The sequence below is a fragment of the Haliotis rubra genome, unplaced genomic scaffold (assembly GCF_003918875.1).
Source record: "Haliotis rubra isolate DU_JTF1 unplaced genomic scaffold, ASM391887v1 Scf92, whole genome shotgun sequence".
Lineage (NCBI taxonomy): Eukaryota > Metazoa > Mollusca > Gastropoda > Lepetellida > Haliotidae > Haliotis > Haliotis rubra.
In genome coordinates, this window is record NW_025767657.1 from 437,617 (window position 1) to 464,741 (window position 27,125).

The 27,125-nt window shown below is 39.8% G+C and overlaps 1 protein-coding gene across 1 annotated transcript; it reads left to right on the plus strand.

Moving 5' to 3' along the window:
- The first annotated feature begins 130 nt into the window (after window positions 1–130).
- LOC124264363 (cytochrome P450 4B1-like) lies at window positions 131–25,821 on the plus strand. The gene is made up of 12 exons (XM_046699116.1): window positions 131–461; window positions 3,082–3,277; window positions 6,026–6,153; window positions 7,265–7,389; window positions 8,246–8,308; window positions 12,956–13,079; window positions 13,666–13,798; window positions 14,550–14,673; window positions 18,466–18,595; window positions 21,063–21,145; window positions 24,738–24,803; window positions 25,445–25,821. The coding sequence occupies exons 1-12, from the start codon at window positions 297–299 to the stop codon at window positions 25,584–25,586; spliced, it is 1,479 nt and encodes a 492-aa protein (XP_046555072.1). The 5' UTR covers window positions 131–296; the 3' UTR covers window positions 25,587–25,821.
- Window positions 25,822–27,125: the final 1,304 nt, after the last annotated feature.

Genomic DNA, 27,125 nt, shown 5'->3' on the forward strand with positions numbered 1-27,125 from the left:
ACGTTGATATAACATTTGACATCAAAGACAGTGTTTGAGATAGGAGTGTTTGGAATAGGAGTGTTGTCGTGATTTTCCAGCCCCACAATACGAAAAGATGCTCCGTGTGCACCATCAGTGTAGAGCCTCATTGATAGCGCGCTTTGTGCAACTGGAGCAACTGGAAGGCCAGCTCTTTTGGTAACAAATTTAAGTTAGGGGTATGATTGATAGTTAGAAATAACACGCTGTCATATTCATACTGGACACTAAACGCTGGCGGAAGACCAACACGTTGACACTGTATACATGCAACAATGATAGCGTTTGGAGTTATTGCGGTGTTCTTGATTGCACTGGTGATCAGCGTCTTCGTCTTCAAAGTACTTCCTCTTCGCAGGAAACTACAGAAATGGCACACGGCGCTGGATGACAAGTTTCCACATTACCCCATTCACTGGCTGTGGGGAAATCTGAAACAGGTATGTAGCAGGTCCACACGTAGCTGAGAGCCGCCATGCTCTATCAGTATCGAGGCTCTCGGGAAGTCCACAGGGCAAGTCCTAATTTATAACGTAACGCAGTACGTGCAGACTTAGAGTTGAGGGTCGAGAGGAGTGTGCACTTGATTAAGTTTCAAAATGCATACAAATATGATAATGAACTAATTAGGATTATGAGACAAAATATAAAGACGTACATTGACTTAGTTATTTCAGTCCTAACAGTTTTTACCACTGGCAGTTGGTTAAACTTAAAATGTTTTTATTTGTTATAAAAATAATGCCATTTAATACAGCACTCAGATTGACTAGAAGTGAACCCAAGCTCACTACTCTCCCCAAGACTCCCCATGTACTTAGTTAGCCTTACTTTCAACACAATGCTATTGTATCAGGCTTCTCACCAACTTCAAGGTCAAACTATTTCTTAAATCAAATTCTACATCCATATTTACGTTAACACTTTCATAAAGTCAACATTACTATGAAATCAAAACTTTACATCAAAATCAGCATTTTTATCAAAGTGAATATTTTATATAAGAAACCAAATTATTCATCAAAGTCTACATAATTTTCACAAAATCAACATATAAGATTATCGAGTAAAAAAGATTTCATCTTTGTTGATCAGTCTATACCTATAATATCAATTGCGCATGAGGGAGAGGCAGCAGAGGTAACGAACCAGTCATGAATTCTGGGATATCATCCGGGTACTCACTGGAGAAAAACAATAACAAAAGCAACAACCAGTCCACGGAAATTGCTCTGGATCAGTGGCCCTTTAACTTAAATTACGACTATCTTAGCGCTAAGAGAGCTTCGAAAATCTAGGCCCTGGACCAGACAATCAAGTGATCAACAGCATAACCATCGATTTGCACAATTTGGATACATAGTCAACAATTACTGTTGGTGAGCCAGGTGTTAGTCTTATGACAAGTATGGGTTGCTGAAGACAATTCCAACCCAGATCTTTACAGGCACTATTGGGAAACAAAACTCCAACTTTGGAAGCATCCAAATATGGATCGGTTGTCAAAAAGTATCGTCACTCCGAACACCTGAGTTTGATTCCCCACATGGGTGTAACCCATTTCCCCAGCCATGATGTTGCTGGAATATTGCTAAAAACAGCATGAAATTATACTTGCTGAATACCCTGGGCATATTCTGAACTTTGGTTCAGTTTGCAGAAAAATGGCATTTAACATGTTATTGTTCTTAAAAGTAATGTGATGGTCATTATAACTCATAATCAAATGTAGGGGTGGTGTAGCCGTGTGGTTAAGCGTTTGTTCGTCATGCTGAAGAACCAGGTTCGATTCCCCACATACGTACAATGTGTGAAACCCATTTCTGGTGTCCGTAGCCGTGATATTGCTGGAATATTGTTAAAAGCGGCGTAAGAACTCACTCACTCACTCACAAGCAAATGTGATATTGACCCTTTACTCTCTCATCACATTGTTTGAAATTAGTAGTCAGCAAAACCTGCTAATCTGTAATTGTGACATTAAAAGAAAACAGAAAATATTATATGTTACTAGTAACAAATAATACTTTTTGACACCACATTGAGCAATATTCCAGCTTTGTAATGATAGGTTGCAAGTAATCGTATTTGGATCAAACAATCCATTGAGCACTGATTCAGTCCACCAGGTTGCTTCTTCAGATAGTGCATATGTTGCTGGGAACGAGATAGGAAATCACACTTAACCTTGAACTCGGTGTGTTTCATGGAACAGGGCACTTAATATGGCAAATACTGTATTTTAGATTTTACATTATATAGAGCCCCAGATAAGTGTTTTACATTATTTAGAGCCCCAGATAAGTGTTTTACATTATATAGAGCCCCAGATAAGTGTTTTACATTATTTAGAGCCCCAGATAAGTGTTTTACATTATTTAGAGCCCCAGATAAGTGTTTTACATTATGTAGAGCCCCAGATAAGTGTTTTACATTATGTAGAGCCCCAGATAAGTGTTTTACATTATTTAGAGCCCCAGATAAGTGTTTTACATTATGTAGAGCCCCAGATAAGTGTTTTACATTATTAGAGCCCCAGATAAGTGTTTTACATTATGTAGAGCCCCAGATAAGTGTTTTACATTATGTAGAGCCCCAGATAAGTGTTTTACATTATGTAGAGCCCCAGATAAGTGTTTTACATTATGTAGAGCCCCAGATAAGTGTTTTACATTATGTAGAGCCCCAGATAAGTGTTTTACATTATTTTTAAATGTTTTTACATTATGTAGAGCCCCAGATAAGTGTTTTACATTATGTAGAGCCCCAGATAAGTGTTTTACATTATGTAGAGCCCCAGATAAGTGTTTTACATTATGTAGAGCCCCAGATAAGTGTTTTACATTATGTAGAGCCCAGATAAGTGTTTTACATTATGTAGAGCCCCAGATAAGTGTTTTACATTATGTAGAGCCCCAGATAAGTGTTTTACATTATGTAGAGCCCCAGATAAGTGTTTTACATTATGTATAGCCCCAGATAAGTGTTTTACATTATGTAGTGCTAGTAATCTCTTACTGTAGCTGCAAGCATATAGTTTGTTATTTGTGTATTTTACAGATTAAAAGTTTTCAGGCCTTTATTGAAGACTCCATGGTATTTTTGAAAGATGGATCTCAAGCGTACATGTTCTGGATTGGGTTCTTCAGACCTATGGTAGTTGTAGCCCACCCGGAGAGTGTCAGGGCCATTCTGAAGACGTCGGAACCAAAGGCCAAGAGTGGCGGATCATATGATTTCTTGTTGCCATGGCTAGGTGAGAATAATAATGACATCTCCCTTTAATGGAAACAAGGGGAACAGTGTTTTGAGGCACTGCAGTAAGCTGTACAGAGTTACTTCCCTCAGTCATGCAAGGATCCAACGATTGTCCTTGATTAAGATCAGCGTTTAAAATTCCTGCCTGCTCAACTATCCGTAACGGTCTATTTTCATCTCGGACGGTCAAATTTCAATAGTAGCCTGTCCGGTGGTCTGGTAGATATTTATTTCTCAGATCTTGATTGTGAGGCAGAAAATGCAACAGATTTCTAGTTTGTAAACCAGGCCATGTACCTCAGCCTTAACGTTACAATACATACAGTAAAGTATTAAGAAACTTTTATTTTGGCTTTTTTGTTGTTGAAAACTGGACAGGCAAGTTTGTATCTGGACTGGTAATTTTTTAAAGTTACCAGACCGGCTGTCTGGCTTGGAATTTCGGAGTTTTAAACACTGTTAAGATCCTTGTTTTTTCAGAACCTAACTGTGCTTGTATGTCTGATCTAATTGGTAACATCTACAAGCTGCATGTTTCCGGTCTCTCATCCCACATCTTGTGGAAGTACCCTGATGTAACTGAAATGTTGTTCAAGACTGTGTATGAACTAATTTTGAAAAGTTACTGGCCAGGAGGGCCAGTTAAGTTAAAATGTTGCTAGCCCACATCACACTTCACTAGCACCGGACAAACTGTCAATATCAAAATTCACATTGGTCATAATTGGTGTGATGTTTGGTAATTGAAGATGGTATGTTACTGTCGCCTCATTTGTGCAACGCTGTTAACATTTTTCCTATAGAGATCTTTGTGTGACACTGTAAGCACCTCACCTTTCACTAAATGGTAAAAATCAACCTTCTCACATTCAGCTGATGTGCCGGTATTTAGCTGAAATGCAGTCCATGTCAATGTGAGATCATATCACTCTCTTTGTGTGAATTGGAGGAAAAAATGATTGGCCCGTTGCCAATATTTCAGCGTTAAGATTTGTATTTTTGTCTTTTTAATATTGCAATGAGTGACAAATATATAACATATTGAACCCTAAGTTTATGAACTTGAAATCATGCAATATATTGTAAACAATGGTTATATCAAACTCAGAGTATCCTGCATTTTAGTTCGTTATAACCTAAGTATGTTAAATGCATTTAGGGGGCAGTGGGTTAGCCTAGTGGTTAAAGCATTTGCTCATCATGACTAACACCAGGTTTGATACCCAACATGGGCAGTGTTTGCAATACTTTAATTTGCCAGTTGGGCCTGCTGCTGCCTGCAGGCTTTAAGATCTAGAGGCCCAGAATGAAATCTGCAGGCCCATTTTGTTAAAGTCAAACCAATAAAAACAAAATAGACTACATTGTACAGTTTCACACTGTTTCTACAAAATCAATTAGCGACGTATATGGCGACAAGGTTTATTTGTTAAAGACTGGTGTTGACATTCCTATGCGCAAAGCGCTGAACTACCAGGAAGTGAAGCTGTAAGCTATCGTAACATGATGGATCATGGATGATTCTCGAACGTTAATAAAGAAAACAATTATGGGAAAGATTCCAGTTAAGAAAAAAATAAAATTAACAGATGATTTACTGAAGGCCACAAGAGCCTGCAAATATTTGAAACTGCCGGCCCGATACAATAACAACCGGCATTGGGCCTCCGGGTCAGTGATTATTTTGAACGCTGAACATGGGTACAATGTGTGAAGTCCTTTCCCTGTGTCCCCACTGGGGCATTGCTGGAATATTGCTAAAAGCGGAGTAAAACTAAACTCACTCACTTAATGCATTTTGAATTATTAAAGTATATAGCATTTTGCAGGGACCCCAAGAACTGTTTCTTATATTGTCTGGTTGTTAGAAGCCTGTTTGTTATAAACAATTGTTTTACATAGTTTGTTGTGTGTTGAAATCCCAGTCTAATTTGCTGGTACCAGCTGTGTACACTGTTAGGATGGGGTGAGTGATGCCCCCCAGGTCATATATTGGATGCCTAATTCTCACACATTATGCTGTTTACCCTACTGATCTTTGTGGGCGGTGGGGTAGCCTAGTGGTTAAAACTTTCGCTCATCACGTAGAGGACCCGTGTTCGATTCACCACTTGGGTACAATTTGTGAAGCCCATTTCTGTTGTCCCCGTCGTCATATTGCTGGAATATTGCTAACAGCATACTCACTCACTACTACTTTTTATTGAATAAAACAAGATCCACATGCAGATGTGTACATGCAATAGCTAATGAAATGTATTGAATAAATAGTAATTGCAAACCATAGAGACTTTCACACAAGTTACTATGGTTACAGAATTATCACATTTTTCTCCCGTTACAACAACATAGGCATACAACTTGATGCTCAAACTAGAGTGAGTGAGTGTGTGAGTCTGGTTTTACACCACACTCAGCAATATTCTAACTATATAACGGTGGTTTGTTAATAATCGTGCCCGGACCAGACAATCCAGTGATCAACAGCATGAGCACCAATCTACACAAATGGGATACAATGACATGTGTCAACCATGTCAGCGAGCCTGACCACCCGATCCCATTAGTTGCCTTTTACAACAAGCATGGGTTACTGAAGATCAGTTCTAATCCAGACCTTCACGGGTCAGTGAAACTACAAAACCTTGCCCATATAGCTACAGCTCCAAAATAAATAGGTTTGTTTATTGAAAAGAATGTTCCACATGCAGAAGCATTATTTACAAATGTGTTACCATGGTTACAGGTGATGGATTATTGGTTAGTGATGGTAAGAAGTGGGAGAGAAACCGTCGTCTGCTGACTCCCGCCTTCCACTTCGATATTCTACAACCGTACCTCAAGGTTTACAACCAGGTCGCCCAGACTTTCATGGTAAATGTGACTTCAATACTGCTGGGTGTCGCTCACAGTATGCTGCTCGATAATTGGATAATTGATTGTAATCATAAACCACATCCAAAAAATTCATGTGGGCAATTACAGACACAATCATAACATTGTGAAAACAAATAGGCACTAAAATACTACGATGAAGGATACTTCCTGTTGAGACACACAGGTATGTTGTTTACATTGCACTTCTACAAGTCAGGAAACTGCATCTGTTGCTTATGTCTTGATTTAACAAACATAACAATAAGAAACATACTTTCTAAAGTTTATTTTGACATTTCATATTTCATGAACTTCAATTAGTCACATAGATAATTGCTGACTCAAGCGAGATTGATCTATTGACAGATTATTCGACTCAGCACCAGACTAGCTTTGAGATAGTGTTAAATCTTCTATAAACCTAATTTATCATTAGGGGGCGTGGTGGGCAAACTGGCTAAAGCGCCAGGCTAGTGATCCAGCGAACTTGAGGTTACGGAATCGAGCCCACCTGTGACCGGGTGTAAAAACCTTGGAGTCAACTTCGTGTGCAGACTCTTTCAGTGTTGTCACAACCCCTAGTGTACAGTACACAACCCTGTGCACTTAAAAGAACCCACGAATCCATTGGTATATGACCAGATGGTGGCCACATGAATATGTGCAAACACCCAGTTGCAGGTACAGCAACGTGCAGTAAACTTGGACAAAGTACTGTGACTATGTGTCCCAGTCCAACCAGCTGTGAATGGGTACCTCCTAAGGATGGGAATGCCACAATATGTCGGTAAGCCTTGTGGTTGCAAGAGTTGTATGCTCCCCAGGAAGTTGAGATTGACAATACGATGTGCCGTTGAGACTGACATGCAGTGAACGAGGGAAAAACAAAGCGCCTTTGAGCAGCTGAGCTGAGCTGGATATCGGCTATATAAATGTTAGTATGTATGTATTCTCATCTATTTCTTTTTCATAATGTTCTCCACATTTGGAAGCGTTCCCTCGCCTGACTCAATTTACTTTATGGAGAGACTGAAAACACATATTTGGTCTCCGATGCATCTGATTAACACAATTGCAAAATGTCACAACCAACATTTTCTGTCTTCAGAGAAAAGTGGAGAGTGCAAGCAAGGGAGGTAACTCTGTTGAAGTGTTTGCCCCTGCAAGCCTAGCTACCCTGGACACCATGCTCCAGTGTGCTCTGTCCTATAAGGAGGACATCCAGGATCAAGGGTGAGGTTCCAACATGTCATACATGGGAAAGAAAGTAAACGTTGTTTTCTGACTCTTTTTCTCTGTTTCCTATCTACCGCCCATCCTGAATTTTCAGTCTGATGTGAAATTAATAATGGATATCTGATCTCTATTTTCCTTGCCACTGTGGAAATTTATGTCCAGATATGATACAAAAAATAACTCTTGGTGCTCATAGAAAGCATGTCAGCTTCATAGCCCTGCATTTACATTTATTAAACAAAATTCTGAACCAAAATGACTTGCATTTAGGCTGCATATTGGCTGCATATTTTGAAAGTTTCTGCTACAGTTTTCTTCAAGTTGGTTGGGGAAGACCTTTTTAGGACCAAAAAACTCAAACTGGACTTAGCTTTTAATTTTGAGGCCAGTCTCAAAACTATTGAGTGAATAAGTGAGTTTTAGTTTTACTCTGATTTTAGCAATATTCCAACAATATCACTGTGGGGGACGCCAGAAATGGGCTTCACATATTGTACCCATGTGGGGAATCGAACCTTTGCCTTCAGTGTGACAAGCAAACACTTTAACCACTAGGTTACCCCACCGCCCCAATTAAAAACTAATATTCTGAGAACATACTATTATACTATATAGTATCGTGTCAAATTATTCTTGAAGTATCACTTAAAATGTCAGTTTGCTATAAGATAACTGTATCAACATAAATGCCTACAAGCCCTCAACCTAGATTTATTTATAAATGAACACTAATTGTGGCAGTGGCCAATGCACAGGCTATAAGATGAAACACTGGTGCCTGGAAAGTTGTTTCTTATTTTCCTGTCTCACAGAATTGTAAAGCTTTTTAATTTGAAATGTCTCTTTTTTCCAGACAAAGCCATCCTTATGTAAAAGCTGTGATCAGAATAGCATACCTGATACTGGCAAGAGCCATGTAAGTAATTACATACAGTTAACGATGTCACTTGTTAGCTGGACCAGCTGTCTGCCTTGTCACAAACTTGTTACCTTGTGTCCAGTTTGTTAACAGGCTGTGTTGGTAACCTTGTGTCCAGTTGGTTAACAGAATATGTTGGTAACCTTGTGTCCAGTTGGTTAACAGGCTGTGTTGGTAACCTTGTGTCCAGTTGGTTAACAGAATATGTTGGTAACCTTGTGTCCAGTTGGTTAACAGACTATGTTGGTAACCTTGTGTCCAGTTGGTTAACAGAATATGTTGGTTACCTTGTGTCCAGTTGGTTAACAGGCTGTGTTGGTAACCTTGTGTCCAGTTGGTAAACAGAATATGTTGGTAACCTTGTGTCCAGTTGGTTAACAGGCTATGTTGGTTACCTTGTGTCCAGTTGGTTAACAGGCTGTGTTGGTAACCTTGTGTCCAGTTGGTTAACAGGCTGTGTTGGTAACCTTGTGTCCAGTTGGTTAACAGACTATGTTGGTTACCTTGTGTCCAGTTGGTTAACAGGCTGTGTTGGTAACCTTGTGTCCAGTTGGTTAACAGAATATGTTGGTAACCTTGTGTCCAGTTGGTTAACAGGCTATGTTGGTTACCTTGTGTCCAGTTGGTTAACAGACTATGTTGGTTACCTTGTGTCCAGTTGGTTAACAGGCTGTGTTGGTTACCTTGTGTCCAGTTGGTTAACAGACTATGTTGGTTACCTTGTGTCCAGTTGGTTAACAGGCTATGTGGGTTACCTTGTGTCCAGTTGGTTAACAGACTATGTTGGTTACCTTGTGTCCAGGGGTGAACAGATTATGTTGGTAACTTTGTGTCCAGTTGGTTAACAGGCTGTGTTGGTTACCTTGTGTCCAGTTGGTTAACAGGCTGTGTTGGTTACCTTGTGTCCAGTTGGTTAACAGACTATGTTGGTTACCTTGTGTCCAGTTGGTTAACAGGCTGTGTTGGTTACCTTGTGTCCAGTTGGTTAACAGACTATGTTGATTACCTTGTGTCCAGTTGGTTAACAGACTTTGTTGGTTACCTTGTGACTAGCTGGTTAACAGGCTTTGTTGGTAACCTTGTGACAAGGTGGTTAACAGGCTGTGTTAAGATAAGATAAGATAGACTTTATTATCCACGTGGGAAATTTGGTTTACATTCATAAGAACTCTGGAGCATTTAAAGATCAGACGATATTGCACTGACAGTATTAAAACACAAAAGTAATATTAAGATGTACATTATTAACATAAATACTAAACATTTAAAAGTTAGCCTCATGCCCATAAGAGCAATGTATGCAATACAAAAAGAGGAAACATGTGAGGAGTAAAATGTTAATACTTATTGAGAAGTTTGATGCTGCATGGTACACATTATTTGGAGGTTCTGTTACTTCTGTAAAGAGGAATTTTGAAGGGGCGGACGGAAGGAAGTAGTTCAAAATGATTATGTAAAAAGTGGGATGTATCAACCAGAATTGCAGATGCTTTCTTTTCAGCCTGGGACTCATATAGGGCAGTCATGTTATTGAGGGGAATACCGCAAACTTTACTAAAAAGTTTCGCAATTGAGTTGATTTTGTTTTTTAGCTTCAGGGGAAGATTATCGTACCATGTTTGTAAACAAAATGTGATAACACTTTGGATAACAGTTTGATAAAATAGGTTTAACATGACAGGTCAACATTAAAAGAACGCAGCTTGCGGAGAAAATATAGCCTTTGTTGACCTTTACAGTATAAGGCGTGAGTATTGGCTTTCCAAGACAGTTTATTGTCGAGTATAGTTCCCAGATATTTGTACTCCTCTACCACATGCACTTCCTTCCCGTCGATGAGTACTGGTTCTAGAGGTTGTTTACTAGTTCGAAAGTCTATAATCATTTCCTTTGTCTTTGTGACATTAAATGCAAGATAGTTGTCTTTACACCAGGAAGTGAATCTATCAATTGCGTTTCTGTAATCTAGTTCAGAGCTGTTGAGGAGTCCTGTTAATGCGGCATCGTCTGCGAACTTGAATATGAGGGAATTGAGTTTATCACTTACACAGTCATTTGTGTAGAGGGTAAACAGAACAGGAGCTAATACACATTATCCCTGGGGAGCACCAGTATTCGTGAGTGTTAATTCAGAAGAGGAAGAGTTCAGTAGAACACGTATTGAGAGTGAGTGAAGAGAGTATGACATCTCGCTGAGTAGACTTGGTGAAAAGTATAGAAACAATCAATATTACTGCCACAGAATTTGCCATGTTCTTCATTAGTGTAATTCCACCACATAGTCAGTACAGAATACAATATTTGCACCAGAATAGTGCAAGAAAATAGTAAAAACCAAGAGCTTAAACAAATGCGTGTCGCCACGGTCAATGCGCAGCACCACCTAAGGTGTTGGTTACCTGTGTTCAGCTTGTTAACATGGTATGTTGGTTACCTGTGTTCAGCTTGTTAACATGGTATGTTGGTTACCTGTGTTCAGCTTGTTAACATGGTATGTTGGTTACCTGTGTTCAGCTTGTTAACATGGTATGTTGGTTACCTGTGTTCAGCTTGTTAACATGCTATGTGGGTTACCTGTGTTCAGCTTGTTAACATGCTATGTTGGTTACCTGTGTTCAGCTTGTTAACATGCTATGTTGGTTACCTGTGTTCAGCTTGTTAACATGCTATGTTGGTTACCTTGTGTTCAGCTTGTTAACATGCTATGTTGGTTACTTTGTGTTCAGCTTGTTAACATGCTATGTTGGTTACTTTGTGTTCATCTTGTTAACATGCTATGTGGGTTACCTGTATTCAGCTTGTTAACATGCTATGTTGGTTACTTTGTGTTCATCTTGTTAACATGCTATGTTGGTTACTTTGTGTTCAGCTTGTTAACATGCTATGTTGGTTACCATGTGTTCAGCTTGTTAACATGCTATGTGGGTTACTTTGTGTTCAGCTTGTTAACATGCTATGTGGGTTACCTTGTGTTCATCTTGTTAACTTGCTATGTTGGTTACCCATGTTCAGCTTGTTAACATGCTATGTTGGTTACTTTGTGTTCAGCTAACAAGCTTATTACAAAGTAACCCTCATAGCATGTTAAGAAGCTTATCACAAAGTAACCCACATAGTAAGTTAACAAGCTGAACACAAGGTAACCCACATGCATGTTAACAAGCTGAACCTAAGCTACCCATAGTATGTTAAGCTGAACACAGGTAACAACTATGTTATTCAATAACATGTTAGCTACAAGGTAACTACATAACATGTTAACTAACTATCATAAAGTAACCCACATCTGGCATGTTAACAAGCTGAACCTAAGTAACCAACATAGCATGTTAACAAGTTAATATGGGTAACCACAGTAGATAACAAGATGAACACAAATTACATAACATGTTAACTGCTTATTATAAAGTAACCCTCATGGCATGTTAAGAAGCTTATCACAAAGTAACCCACATAGCAAGTTAACAAGCTGAACGACAGGTAATACATGGCATTAACAAGCTGAACTAACATAACCATGTTAACAAGCTGAACTAAGCAGGTAATGGCTGTATAACTAACTGTTGAAAAGCTGAGTAGGCCACATAGCATGTTAACAACCTAATCACAAAGTAGCTTGTTAACTTGCTATGTGGGTTACTTTGTGATAAGCTTCTTAACATGCTATGAGGGTTACTTTGTAATAAGCTTGTTAACATGCTATGTGGGTTACCTTGTGTTCAGCTTGTTAACTTGCTATGTGGGTTACTTTGTGATAAGCTTGTTAACATGCTATGTGGGTTACTTTGTGATAAGCTTGTTAACATGCTATGTGGGTTACCTTGTGTTCAGCTTGTTAACATGCTATGTGGGTTACCTTGTGTTCAGCTTGTTAACAGGCTATGTGGGTTACTTTGTGATAAGCTTGTTAACATGCTATGAGGGTTACTTTGTAATAAGCTTGTTAACATGCTATGTGGGTTACCTTGTGTTCAGCTTGTTAACTTGCTATGTGGGTTACTTTGTGATAAGCTTGTTAACATGCTATGTGGGTTACTTTGTGATAAGCTTGTTAACATGCTATGTGGGTTACCTTGTGTTCAGCTTGTTAACATGCTATGTGGGTTACCTTGTGTTCAGCTTGTTAACATGCTATGTGGGTTACTTTGTGATAAGCTTGTTAACATGCTATGTGGGTTACCTTGTGTTTAGCTTGTTAACTTGCTATGTGGGTTACTTTGTGATTAGGTTGTTAACAGGCTATGTGGGTTACTTTGTGATTAGGTGGTTAACATGCTATGTGGGTTACTTTGTGATTAGGTTGTTAACATGCTATGTGGGTTACCTTGTGTTCAGCTTGTTAACAGGCTATGTGGGTTAGTTTGTGATAAGGTTGTTAACATGCTATGTGGGTTACCTTGTGTACAGCTTGTTAACTTGCTATGTGGGTTACTTTGTGATAAGGTTGTTAACAGGCTATGTGGGTTACTTTGTAATTAGCTTGTTAACAGGCTATGTTGGTTACTTTGTGATAAGCTTGTTAACAGGCTATGTGGGTTACTTTGTGATTAGCTTGTTAACAGGTTATGTGGGTTACTGTGTGATGTGTGCATGTATTTATGCTTTTATTTATATGCATGCACACTATGATCCTCCCTGTTGTAGGAACATCCTGCACTACATCCCCATTGTCTACAACCTCTCCGCCAACGGGAGGGAGTTTTCCAAGCTCTGTAAATATGTTCACGAGTTTTCAGAGGACATCATTACGGCCAGGAAAAAGGCACTGGTAAGCTTAGTAGGAATCAGTATGGACACTCATGTACGTACCTGTTGGTAACTGTTGTAGTAGGAGGGAACTATGGCAGTCACAGATTGTCAAGGTGAGTCAAGGTTACCAAGGTAGCCAAGGTGAGTCAAGGTTACCAAGGTAGCCAAAGTGAGTCAAGGTAGCCAAGGTGTGTCACAAGGTTAGCAAGGTAGCCAAGGTGAGTCACAAGGTTACCAAGGTAGCCAAGGTGAGTCAAGGTTGCCAAGGAGAGTCAAGGTTACCAAGGTGGCCAAGGTGAGTCACAAGTTTACCAAGGTAGCCAAGGTGAGTCAAGGTTACCAAGGTGAGTCAAGGTTACCAAGGAGAGTCAAGGTTACCAAGGTAGCCAAGGTGAGTCACAAGGTTACCAAGGTAGCCAAGGTGAGTCAAGGTTGCCAAGGTAGCCAAGGTGAGTCAAGGTTGCCAAGGTAGCCAAGGTGAGTCAAGGTTACAAGGTTGTATTGTCTTACCTTTGAATTTGTACTGCCATAGTGATACTGTGAACTTAGTTGGAGTAAGTGCAGAATATCGGTAGTCTGATGTAGACTATGGCGTTTGATTCCAGGAATCAGATCCTGAGTTACTAAACAAGCGTCGCCTGGACTTCCTGGACATTTTGTTGTCAGCTCGAGATGATGAAGGTCAAGGCCTGACTGACCGGGAGATCAGAGATGAGGTTGACACATTCATGTTTGAAGGTAGGTCACGAGATGTAGGTTTCTCAGCTGGTGCGAGCAAGTACAAACATGACACTAAATGTGATGCATTCTGTCTGTCTGAGTGAGTGAGTGAGTATAGTTTTATGCTGCTTTTAGCAATATTCCAGCAATATCACGGCGGGGGGACACCAGAAATAGGCTTCACACATTGTACCCATGTGGGGAATCGAACCCGGGTCTTCAGCGTGACAAGCAAACACTTTAACCACTAGGCTACCCCACCGCCCATTTCCTGTCTGCACAATATAAAGGTGCAGGTTGCTCATGGAAACAGGTCTTATGTACCTAGTACTGAAAGACAGTTGTACACTATGATTATCAGTTAATGGTTGGCTCGCTGGTTGGTTTGTTGTTTAACGCCACACTCAGCAATATTCCACTTATATCAGGGCTCTAGATTATTTGTTCAACATAGGAGTACTGGAAACCTTAAAGAGTACATTAAGAGTAAGACCATACAGCACTGCTGTGGTGAGTATCTGCTACTTTTTCTAAATTATTTCCTACCCTATTGTGCATATTTTGTATCCGTACATACGCCGATATGGCGGTGGCCTGTAAATATCTGGACCAGACAATACAGTGATAAATATCATGAGCAGCGACCAACGCAATTGGGATGTGAAGACATGTGTCAACCAAGTCAGCAAGCCTGACCAGCCGATCCCGTTTGTCACCTTCCATCACTTCAGTGACTGTCTGTAATGAGACACCTGTTGTCTTTGTTCAGGTCATGACACTACTGCATCAGCCATCAGCTGGTGTCTGTACGCTCTGGCCAAGTATCCTGCCGAGCAAGAGAAGGTTCTCCAAGACGTCCAACAGGCAGTCGGGGACAAGAATGAAGTGGAGTGGTAAGGAGGTGGTGGTTAGGAAAACACCCTCCCACGCAGACATTGACACATGCACACACCTCACTCTTACACATCCTCCCATACAGACATTGACACATGGACACACCCTCATTCTTACACACATTCCCATACAGACATTGACACATGGACATACCCTCACTCTTACAAACATTCCCATACAATGACACATGGACACACCCTCACTCTTACACACCCTCCCACACAGACATTGACACATGGACACACCCTCACTCTTACACACATTCCCACACAGACATTGACACATGGACATACCCTCACTCTTACACACATTCCCATGCAGACATTGACACATTACACACCCTCCCACACAGACATTGACACATGGACACACACCCTCACTCTTAGAGACATTCCCGTTACAGACATTCTGTTTGTGAATGTGTGTAAAGTGTGAGGGGTGTGTTCATGTGTCAGATAATCGATGTCTGTGTGGGAGGGTGTAATGTCTGTCAAAATGAGTGTGTCCCACGTATCAATGTCTGCATGGGAATGTGTGTAAGTGTGGGGCTGTGCCCATGTGACAATGTGTCTGATGTGTGAAATGCATGTAAGAGTGAGGGTATGTCCATGTCCAATGTCTGTGTGGAGGGTGTGTATGAGTGAGGGTGTGTCCATGTCATCAATGTCTGTGGGAATGTGTGTAAGAGAGGTGTGTCCAATATGTCAATGTCTGTACGGAATAATGTGTAAGTGTCTTGGTGTGTCCATGTCAATGTCTCGCGGGAAGGTGTGTGTAAGTGAGGGTGTGTCCATGTGTCAATGTCTGTGTGGGAATGTGTGTGTAAGTGTGAGGGTGTGTCAATGTCTGCGGGGGAGGGTGTGTAAGTGTGAGGGTGTGTCCATGTGTCAATGTGTGTAAGTGTGAGGGTGTGTTCATGTGTCAATGTCTGTATGGGAATGTGTGTAAGAGTGAGGGTGTGTCCATGTGTCAATGTCTGTATGGGAGGGTGTGTAAGAGTGAGGGTGTGTCCATGTGTCATTGTATGGGAATGTGTGTAAGAGTGAGGGTGTGTCCATGTATCAATGTCTGTATGGGAATGTGTGTAAGAGTGAGGGTATGTCCATGAATCAATGTCTGTACAGGAATGTGTGTAAGAGTGAGGGTGTGTTCATGTGTCAATGTCTGCATGGGAATGTGTGTAAGAGTGAGGGTATGTCCATGTGTCAATGTCTGTACGGGAATGTGTGTAAGAGTGAGGGTGTGTTCATGTGTCAATGTCTGCATGGGAATGTGTGTAAGAGTGAGGGTATGTCCATGTGTCAATGTCTGTATGGGAATGTGTGTAAGAGTGAGGGTGTGTTCATGTGTCAATGTCTGAACGGGAATGTGTGTAAGAGTGAGGGTGTGTTCATGTGTCAATGTCTGTATGGGAATGTGTGTAAGAGTGAGGGTGTGTCCATGTGTCAATGTCTGTATGGGAATGTGTGTAAGAGTGAGGGTGTGTCCATGTGTGTCCCATACAGACATTGACACAAGGACACCCCTCACTCTTACATACATTCCAACACAGACATTGACACATGAACACACCCTCACTCTTACACACATTCCCACACAGAGCACCAATACAGAAATCCACACATTGACACTCACTAACACACTGACACATACTGACACACACTAACACATACTGACACTAAATGACACACACTAACACATACTGAAACTAAGTGATGCACACTAACACATACTGACACTAAATGACACACACCAACACATACTGACACTTAGGAGATAAACATCATGTTTTGGCGAATTTCCGGGTGTTATTGAGTATTTGAAGCACGGGAATTCATTTGGATCCGACGGCGTCAGCCGGAGGTTTCAAATGAAATACTCCCGTGCTTCAAATGCTCAATAACACCCGAAATTCGCCTACATGATGTTTATCGACATTGTAAAACACAAAAAGTAAACCGAAGGGTCCACACACGTTTTTTGTGTCTGCTCTCATTGACACGAGGTATGGGTACAGCAGTGAAATGTCATCAGCCGGCCGTTTCGGCTGTCTCCCATGGTAGCATCTGGAACTGCTCATTTGTGACGTCATTCGGACTTTACGTCACAATATGATTTAATGACGTCATCACAGCTGACGACGTAACAATACAATGGTGTGAGCGATGTTTGTATGTATTAATACGCAGAGAATTTCCGGGAATCAAATACCATCTGATTACGTTTTTCAACCAATCAGATTAAAGAACACAGTGACTTTTGGTTTACAATAAATGACACACACCAATTCATATTGACACTAAATGACACACACTTACACATATTGACACTAAATGACACACACTGACGCACACCAACACATACTGACACTCAATGACACACACGAACACATACTGACACTAAATGATGCACACCAACACATATTGACACTAAATGACACACACCAACACATACTGACACTAAGTGACACACACCAACACATACTGACACTAAGTGACACACACTAACACATACTGACACACACCAACACATACTGACACACACCAACACATACTGACACTAAATGATGCACACCAACACATACTGACACACACCAACACATACTGACACTGACACACACACACACTGACACACATACTGACACTAAATGATGCACACCAACACATACTGACACTAAATGACACACACCAACACATACTGACACTAAGTGACACACACCAACACATACTGACACTAAATGACACACACCAATACATACTGACACTAAATGACACACACCAACACATACTGACACTAAATGATGCACACCAACACATACTAACACTAAATGACACACACCAACACATACTGACACTAAGTGACACACACCAACACATACTGACACTAAATGACACAACACATACTGACACATGACACACACCAACACATGACACTACACCAACACATACTGACACTAATATGACACTAAATGACACACCAACACATACTGACACTACATGACTAACACTGACACATACACACACATGCTGACACACTAAATGACAACACATACTGACACTACCAACACATACTGCACACAACACATACTGACACTAAATGACACATACACTAAAATGACACAAGTGACACACACACAACACATACTGACACTAAATGACACACACCAATACATACTGACACTAAATGACACACACTAACACATACTGACACATACTGACACTAAATGATGCACACCAACACATACTAACACTAAATGACACACACCAACACATACTGACACTAAGTGACACACACGAACACATACTGACACTAAATGACACACACCAATACATACTGACACTAAATGACACACACCAACACATACTGACACACACCAACACATACTGACACTAAGTGACACACACCAACACATACTGACACTAAATGACACACACCAACACATACTGACACTGACACATACCACCAACACATACTGACACACACCAAATGACACACACCAACACATACTGACACTAAATGATTACACACACTAACACATACTGACTAAATGATGTGCACACCAACACATACTGCATACTGTACACTGTGTGTGACCATCTGGCCGCGCTTGAAGACATTACTCACCTAAATGGCACGTTTATCACACCCATGTACCTGTGTTTCAGGGACCATCTGGCCAAGCTGAAGTATTTACCCATATTTATCACACCTGTGTACCTGTGTTTCAGGGACTATCTGGCCAAGCTGAAGTATTTACCCATATTTATCACACCTGTGTACCTGTGTTTCAGGGACGATCTGGCCAAGCTGAAGTATTTACCCATATTTATCATCGATGGTGTCGAGGTTCCCAAAGGAGTCATGGTTGACATCAACATTTACCAGATGCACAGGAACTCAAATGTCTGGCCAAATCCCCTGGTAATCTCAGATTTAGTTTAAATATCTCGATAGATATACACTGATAGATTACCCTTTGTTTAGTATGTTTCACATGCCTCTGATGTGTGATTTATCATTATGGTATTTTTTATGGCTTAAAGGTCACATGCAACCCAAAAATCAAACATAATTAAAACACAATTATCACTTATTCATGACATATAATATACATTGCTGGTTATGAAAAAACATATAAACAAAATTATAAGCGTATAATCGCAAATTAAAAGTGCAATATTGTGTACTTGGGTTTACTTCCCAAGAAACGAAGCAGCCGGGATACCGAACCCAGTCAGAGCGGGTGGGTCTGCACTCAAGTGTAACGGCTGGTTCATTTGCAGATGCCCTCACGGCTCATTGTGTGTGTGTATATAGAGATGTTGGGTTTTGTAAATACATGCTCATTTTTTGTGTATAACACTTTGCAATCAACAGACGACATAACATGTCATGTGTTCAAGTATCACACCTGCCTGTCTGTGTAATTACATAATGTGACAGAGACCGAACTCGGGACATAAATCAATGCATTTTTTTTATGGTGTATAGCCTGATTGGTGTTAAGTTCAAATTGCATGTGGTCAGTGATAACAGCTGTGTATTGAATATTGTCATTAGCAGACAGGCAGGCAGACACACACAGGTGTCAATAAAACAAGACATTGAGTTTTGTCTGTGACAACGACATATCTATATCACAGTTAGAAATTCTGTCAACGCTAAATAATGACATTGCTTTTAAGTATCGAACTGAGAAAGTGACTCGGTAAGAAGAACGTGTGGTGAAATAGACAAATGAAATTATATAAACAGTTAATTTACTGTAATAACATATAAAAAGCTCGCGCCTGTGAGATATCAATAAAACATTAGAAAAATAGCTCACACCAAAGCCTTCACCGAGTATTCACCGGACAACCCGCTTCCAAGCTGCGCAAACCTATTTCAATGCGCACATGCTATGAGCGCAGCCCAGCTGTTGAAACCAGTTTTCCCCCGAAAAGTGGGGGGAAAATTAGTGAAACGGTTGAACTCCGATTTCACGCGGGTTTTTTCATCGCGTTATTCTTCAACTTTATAAGTTGAATTTGCATTTTTGACAATTTGTTTCGGTAAGTCCATACCGTAAGGTATCAGAATCTGCAAAGTTGTGTTTTATGTTGCATGTGACCTTTAAGGTAGGAAAAATATCTCTTATATAGTCCAGGCTGTAAGGCAATAATACATTAGGAAATTTCTTAAAAATTACAATTGTGAGGAAAGATATATTATAGTGTACTTTTATATAAAAATCATCATCAAACACACACACACACACACACACACACACACATACCCCATGCTATAAATTATGAACGGCCCCTTATCTTGACATTTGGTTGGTTGGTAAAATGTTAACAAAATCAAGGGCATGTACATGCACAATAATATAACGGGACGAATTCTGATGCAGTCGTCAGTAAAATATAATACAGAGTACTATTATTTAACCCAAAGAAATATAACCTAGCATTGTGTAATTTTAATTGCAGTTTTTATGTAAAATATATATAATCAACACTAAGGTTATAAGGACCCTCATGAACGTGGTAAGCAGAATTGTACGCACATGGAATGGGGTAAAATACGGAAGCCATTTAAATTCACACATTTTTACCGATGTTACTGTAAACTAGCAGTCAATGGAAAACTAGGCGGTAATCAGTTCGTAATTGTTGAATGGGGTAAAATAAGCAAGCCAGTTTGTTGCTACAATAAATTTGATATTTAGAGAAGCAAAATATATTATGCATTTTCTGTCAACTACACTTCGTTTCGATCCGTGAGTAGACACAATATATATGATTGTGAATTATTTGAATAATGTGGACCAAAGTTATAATTATTGGTAACCGCCAGTTGTCTGTGGTCTGTGTTTGCCGCAATTAGGACCCCATCGCGGGGGATCGACTTATGCACGAAACATACCATTTTGACACTGATTTTAAGGGTCAAGTTTGGGGGTCGTCTTATCCATGGGGTCGTCTTATAGACGGTCATATACGGTAATTTAAAATGGAAAAGCGGGGGCACAGATCCTGGAGATACACAGGATGGCTATATGATGTGTTGTGATACCATCGTCCTTTGAGGTCGTCTCAATAAGACGCACAAGATGGTGACATTCACATGTGGGGTGGTGGGGTAGCCTAATGGTTAAAGCGTTGGCTCGTCACGCCGAAGACCCGGGTTCGAATCCCCACATGGGCACAATGTGTGAAGCCCATTTCTGGTGTCCCCCGCCGTGATGTTGCTGGAATATTGCTAAAAGCGGCGTAAAACCAAACTCAGTCAGTCAGTCAGACATTCACATGTATACTTCAAAGTCCCTCCAGAGTTACCTCCCTTCCATGCCTTGCTTCGTCTGTTATACATAGCTGCCACTACAGTCTGTACTTTTTTTCAGGAGTTTGACACTGAGAGATTCAGTCTTGATTCTGCTGCAGGCAGAGACCCCTACTGTTTTGTGCCATTCTCTGCTGGTCCCAGGTATGACATACTCCACCATCCAGTATACTATCTCCATTATGATAAATAGTAGGCCTGGAACTAATCCACCATCCAGTATACTATCTCCATTATGATAAATAGTAGGCCTGGAACTACTCCACCATCCAGTATACTATCTCCATTATGATAAATAGTAGGCCTGGAACTACTCCACCATCCAGTATACTATCTCCATTATGATAAATAGTAGGCCTGGAACTACTCCACCATCCAGTATACTATCTCCATTATGATAAATAGTAGGCCTGAACTACTCCATTATGATAAATAGTAGGCCTGGAACTACTCCACCATCCAGTATACTATCTCCATTATGATAAATAGTAGGCCTGGAACTACTCCACCATCCAGTATACTATCTCCATTATGATAAATAGTAGGCCTGGACTACTCTCCACCATCCAGTATACTATCTCTCCCATTATGATAAATAGTAGGCCTGGAACTACTCCACCATCCAGTATACTATCTCCATTATGATAAATAGTAGGCCTGGAACTACTCCACCATCCAGTATACTATCTCCATTATGATAAATAGTAGGCCTGGAACTACTCCACCATCCAGTATACTATCTCCATTATGATAAATAGTAGGCCTGGAACTACTCCACCATCCAGTATACTATCTCCATTATGATAAATAGTAGGCCTGGAACTACTCCACCATCCAGTATACTATCTCCATTATGATAAATAGTAGGCCTGAACTACTCCACCATCCAGTATACTATCTCCATTATGATAAATAGTAGGCCTGGAACTACTCCACCATCAAGTATACTATCTCCATTATGATAAATAGTAGGCCTGGAACCATCCAGTATACTATCTCCATTATGATAAATAGTAGGCCTGGAACTACTCCTCCACCATCCAGTATACTATCTCCATTATGATAAATAGTAGGCCTGGAACTACTCCACCATCCAGTATACTATCTCCATTATGATAAATAGTAGGCCTGGAACTACTCCACCATCCAGTATACTATCTCTCCATTATGATAAATAGTAGGCCTAACTACTCCACCATCCAGTATACTATCTCCATTATGATAAATAGTAGGCCTGGAACTACTCCACCATCCAGTATACTATCTCCATTATGATAAATAGTAGGCCTGGAACTACTCCACCATCCAGTATACTATCTCCATTATGATAAATAGTAGGCCTGGAACTACTCCACCATCCAGTATACTATCTCCATTATGATAAATAGTAGGCCTGGAACTACTCCACCATCCAGTATACTATCTCCATTATGATAAATAGTAGGCCTGGAACTACTCCACCATCCAGTATACTATCTCCATTATGATAAATAGTAGGCCTGGAACTAATCCACCATGAGGCAAATATGATACATATCACAAATATTGGGTAACTAATATGGAATTGTGTAAGAAATATAATATTGGGTAACAAATATGGTATTGGGTAACAAATATAATATTGGGTAACAAAAAAGGTATTGGGTAACAAACATAATATTGGGTAACAAATATAGTATTGGGTAACAAGTATAATATTGGGAAACAAGTTATTGGGTAACAAATATAGTATTGGGTAACAAGTTATTGGGAAACAAATATGATATTGGGAAACAAAAATATAATATTGGGAAATAATTGCAAAAACATGTTAGTATGTATTGCTCATTATATTCAGTGAAGCAATCACAGAATAATTTCTTGACATGTTTTGATCATGTTGACAGTGTTCATTTATCAGGACAATGATACTGTCAAATTATATATACCGTCCTGGCTTGGATGTGTATATATAACTCTAATAGAGTAAAAGTAGGGGAACTTCATTTTTAATTTATGATTGAAATAATTGGGAGATATATCACAGTCAATCAATGTTGATATGATAATGAATGTTTTGAGAGTTCATCACCACTTCCACTTCGTTATGACCATAGTTGTCTGTGCAGTAATCGCTCTTGAAAGATGATTGGTATATGACGGGAAATTTGCATGAGTACGATTTTCATTTCAAACAAAACAAGACAGCTAGAAACAACACTAACAAATGTGTCATGCGAGATGATTGTCAAAATTAATGGTCTACAGTGATTTATTGACCTTCTTGAAAACCTTCAAAATCAAGAATGACACCCCATGCACTGCATTGTGTCATGTGTTATGTTTAGGGGGTGGGGAGAAATGGTGGTGTGTCTTTGAAAAGTTTGTTAATGCATGGGGAGTGTTCATAATTTATGGCTAGGGGGGGATGATGATGACTTTAAGGAGAAATATTAAATCAAAAATATTGGGGGTGGGTCATTGAATTTGTACATGACATGTGCATGTGCATAAATTTTAGGGGGTCATTCATCATTGTACATACTTCTCCTTAAAAATCATCACCCAACCCCAGACAATAGGTTGACATAAAAAAATATTATTTTTAGCAGTACATTACCGGTAATATAACTGACATTTGAAAAACGTGAAAAAGAAATTTTTACATGTAGTCACAACCTGGGCCCAGTTTCACACAGTAATCGTAGTAGCGCTCAGGTGGTCTTAAGTTCCATAGTTGAACACAGACTTATAACACTCTTTATCTTTATTTATTTCCATACTCAGGAGGCCACAGGCCTATAGTACAAATACAGTGAATAACAAATGATCATTTAGTAGAATTTTTAAGAATGTAATTTTTTCTGCATGTGGTAGCGTAATAGATATACAAAGATAATCTTTCTAAATGTACTTTACTAGAATTGGTTGAAAGTGAAATGAAGTTATGAATGTAAGGATGTACAAAGTAGTAGCTCTTAATATACTTATTTCTCAACATATAATAGGCTGGACATATACAAAGAAAGTGATACTCGTTTTCAATTACATTCAGATTACACATTTTACATATCTTATGTTCTTTTAGTAAGCCAAAGGGCGGTGGGGTAGCCTAGTGGTTAAAGCATTCGCTCGTTACCCCGAAGACCCGTGTTCGATTCCCCACATGGGCACAATGTGTGAAGCCCATTTCTGGTGTCCCCCACCATGATATTGCTAAAAAGTGGCGTAAAGCTAAACTCACTCACTCACTCACTCACTATTAAGCCAAAATACCTGCCACATTCTGTAAGCAAATCTTGAGATGAACAGCGGAATTGTGCAAGGCTTATTCTAAATTTTCTTACTTTTAACACTGACAGATACTGTTCTTTGTGGATAGATTGTTTAATCATTTTATAGTAAAAACACTTCCCGGAAAGAGGTAAGTTTTCATTCCAGTTTTGCATGTACATATCTTTAAGTCAGCATAGCAGATAACAGGAATAATGAGTGAGATTTTATATGCTGTTCATACCATGCATTACCAAATCCAATAGAAAATAATAATTCTTTTACGTTTGTGACCCAATTCCTTTTCCCATTTCTATCTTTCATATTATAGCATTTTTCCGGTAAGTTCCATAGTTCAACATGGACTTACGACTCTCTTAGAGGTACGATCAGTTTGTAAAGCATTGTAAAGGTCCATTGAAGACAGTCATCACCAGAAGTATTGAGGGGATATTAATTGAACAGTAGTGTTTTTTTTTTTCAGGAACTGCATTGGACAGAACTTTGCTATGAATGAAATAAAAGTGATGCTGTGTCAGGCTGTTCGAAGGTTGGTGTGGAAGAATTTCAAATGAACAAAGTGTCCTTTGATATGCTTTGTTTATTTATTTGAGCATTTTTTGCAATATTTGTGCAATATCATGGCGATGAACACCAGAAATAGGTTTTGGCCATTGTATGTAGGTATTTTATTCTTTGGCATGATAAAAGCAGATTACCATCTGACTTTCTTGTAACCAGGTGTACACTGATGTACTGACAGGTTCTTAAATGTGATGTCATCGTATCCTCATTGCGAAGATCGATGTTCATGCTGTTGATCATCTGGTCCAGATTTGATTATTTACAGACCGCCGCTATATAGCGGCATAAAAAACTCACTCACTCACTCTTAAATGTGATACCACCGTTTTAGCCAAATTGATGAGTACTAGTACAATGAGTGAGTGAGTTGACTTTTATGCCACTTTTAGCAATATTCCAGCAATATCACAATGGGGGACACTAATGAACCCATGTGGGGAATCGAACATGGGTCTTCAGCATGACAAGCGAAAGCTTTAACCAGTAGGTTACCCCACCGCCCCAGTATCAGTACAGAATGGATCTGTTTGATCTGCCTGGAGCTTTCAACAAAGCCTTGACATGGAAATCCAGTCATATACAGTAATGGAACATTTCTATTTCCAGATTTCACATCAAGGTAGATCCAGATAAACCTGCAGTGCCTTTTCCCGAGGTCGTTCTCTCGAGCAGAAAATGGCCTCCATCTGAAATTCTCCAACAGGACGACAAACACATGAAACAGTGGCTTCAGAACAGAATTCTGTGATTCAGATATTAAATTTGAACATCCAATGGACTGCACAGATCATGCATCTGTTTCTGCTTGAAAGATGGCCTTGCTATTCCACAGTGGCCATACTGTGTTATATGCAGGGAGTAAGATTATCGTGTGTATTTGTGTCGTATACAGATATAGAAATAGCAATCAGCTGTGCATACCTTCCCCTGTGACCTACCGGTGATTTAGTAAAACATACCCAATAATATAACGAGATGAATTCTGATGCAGTGATTGGAACAATATAGTATCTGAAATTATTTTATAATGAGTGAGTGAGTGAGTGAGTGAGTGAGTTTAGTTTTACGCCGCACTCAGCCATATTCTAGCTATATGGCGGCGGTCTGTAAATAATCGAAGTCTGAGCATTCTGTAACATTATTACCAGATGTCAGGCCTATCAGCATGATCAGACTTATAACAGACATGGTATCTCATAGATTAGTATGAGCGAGTGTAGTTTTACGCCACACGCAGCAATATTCCAGCTATATGGCGGCGGTCTGTAAATAATCGAGTCTGGACCAGACAATCCAGTGATCAACAGCATGAGCATTGATCTGCGCAATTGGGAACCGATGACGTGTCAACCAAGTCAGCAAACCTGACCACCCGATCCCGTTTGTCGCCTCTTACGACAAGCATGGGTTACTGAGGATCAGTTTTAACCCGGACCTTCATGGGTATATCAATTGTGAATACGCTCTATTTATATTAATAAATCAATACATGACTTAGTTTTTGCGAGAGATTTAAGACCAATTGCTCAGATTACAGCTGTGTCTCTTGTACAGCTTGCAACTTACCCTTGCAACATTCTAGTGTGTGAGTATGGTTTTACGCCGCTTTTAGCAATATCCCAGCAACACCTCAGCAGGGAACACCAGAAATGGGCTTCACACACTGTACACATGTACCAAGTACAACCTTCCATACCTTCATGAAACAAACATCACACACCAAATGATGCTTGCTAAATTCTGAATAGAACACTGAATGAATCCTCCATACCTGCTTAAATATGGCGCAGAAAACGACACTCGCTAAATTCTGACTTGAATACTGAATGAATCCTCCTTACCTGCTAAAACATGGCACAGAAAACAACACTCGCTAAATTCTGACTTGAATACTGAATGAATCCTCCTTACCTGCTAACACATGGCACAGAAAAAGACATTCACTAAATTCTGACTTGAATACTGAATGAATCCTCCTTACCTGCTAAAACATGGCACAGAAAACGACATTCACTAAATTCTGACTTGAATACTGAATGAATCCTCCTTACCTGCTAAAACATGGCACAGAAAACAACACTCACTAAATTCTGACTTGAATACTGAATGAATCCTCCATACCTGCTAAAACATGGCACAGAAAACAACACTCACTAAATTCTGACTTGAATACTGAATGAATCCTCCTTACCTGCTAAAACATGGCACAGAAAACGACATTCACTAAATTCTGACTTGAATACTGAATGAATCCTCCTTACCTGCTAAAACATGGCACAGAAAACAA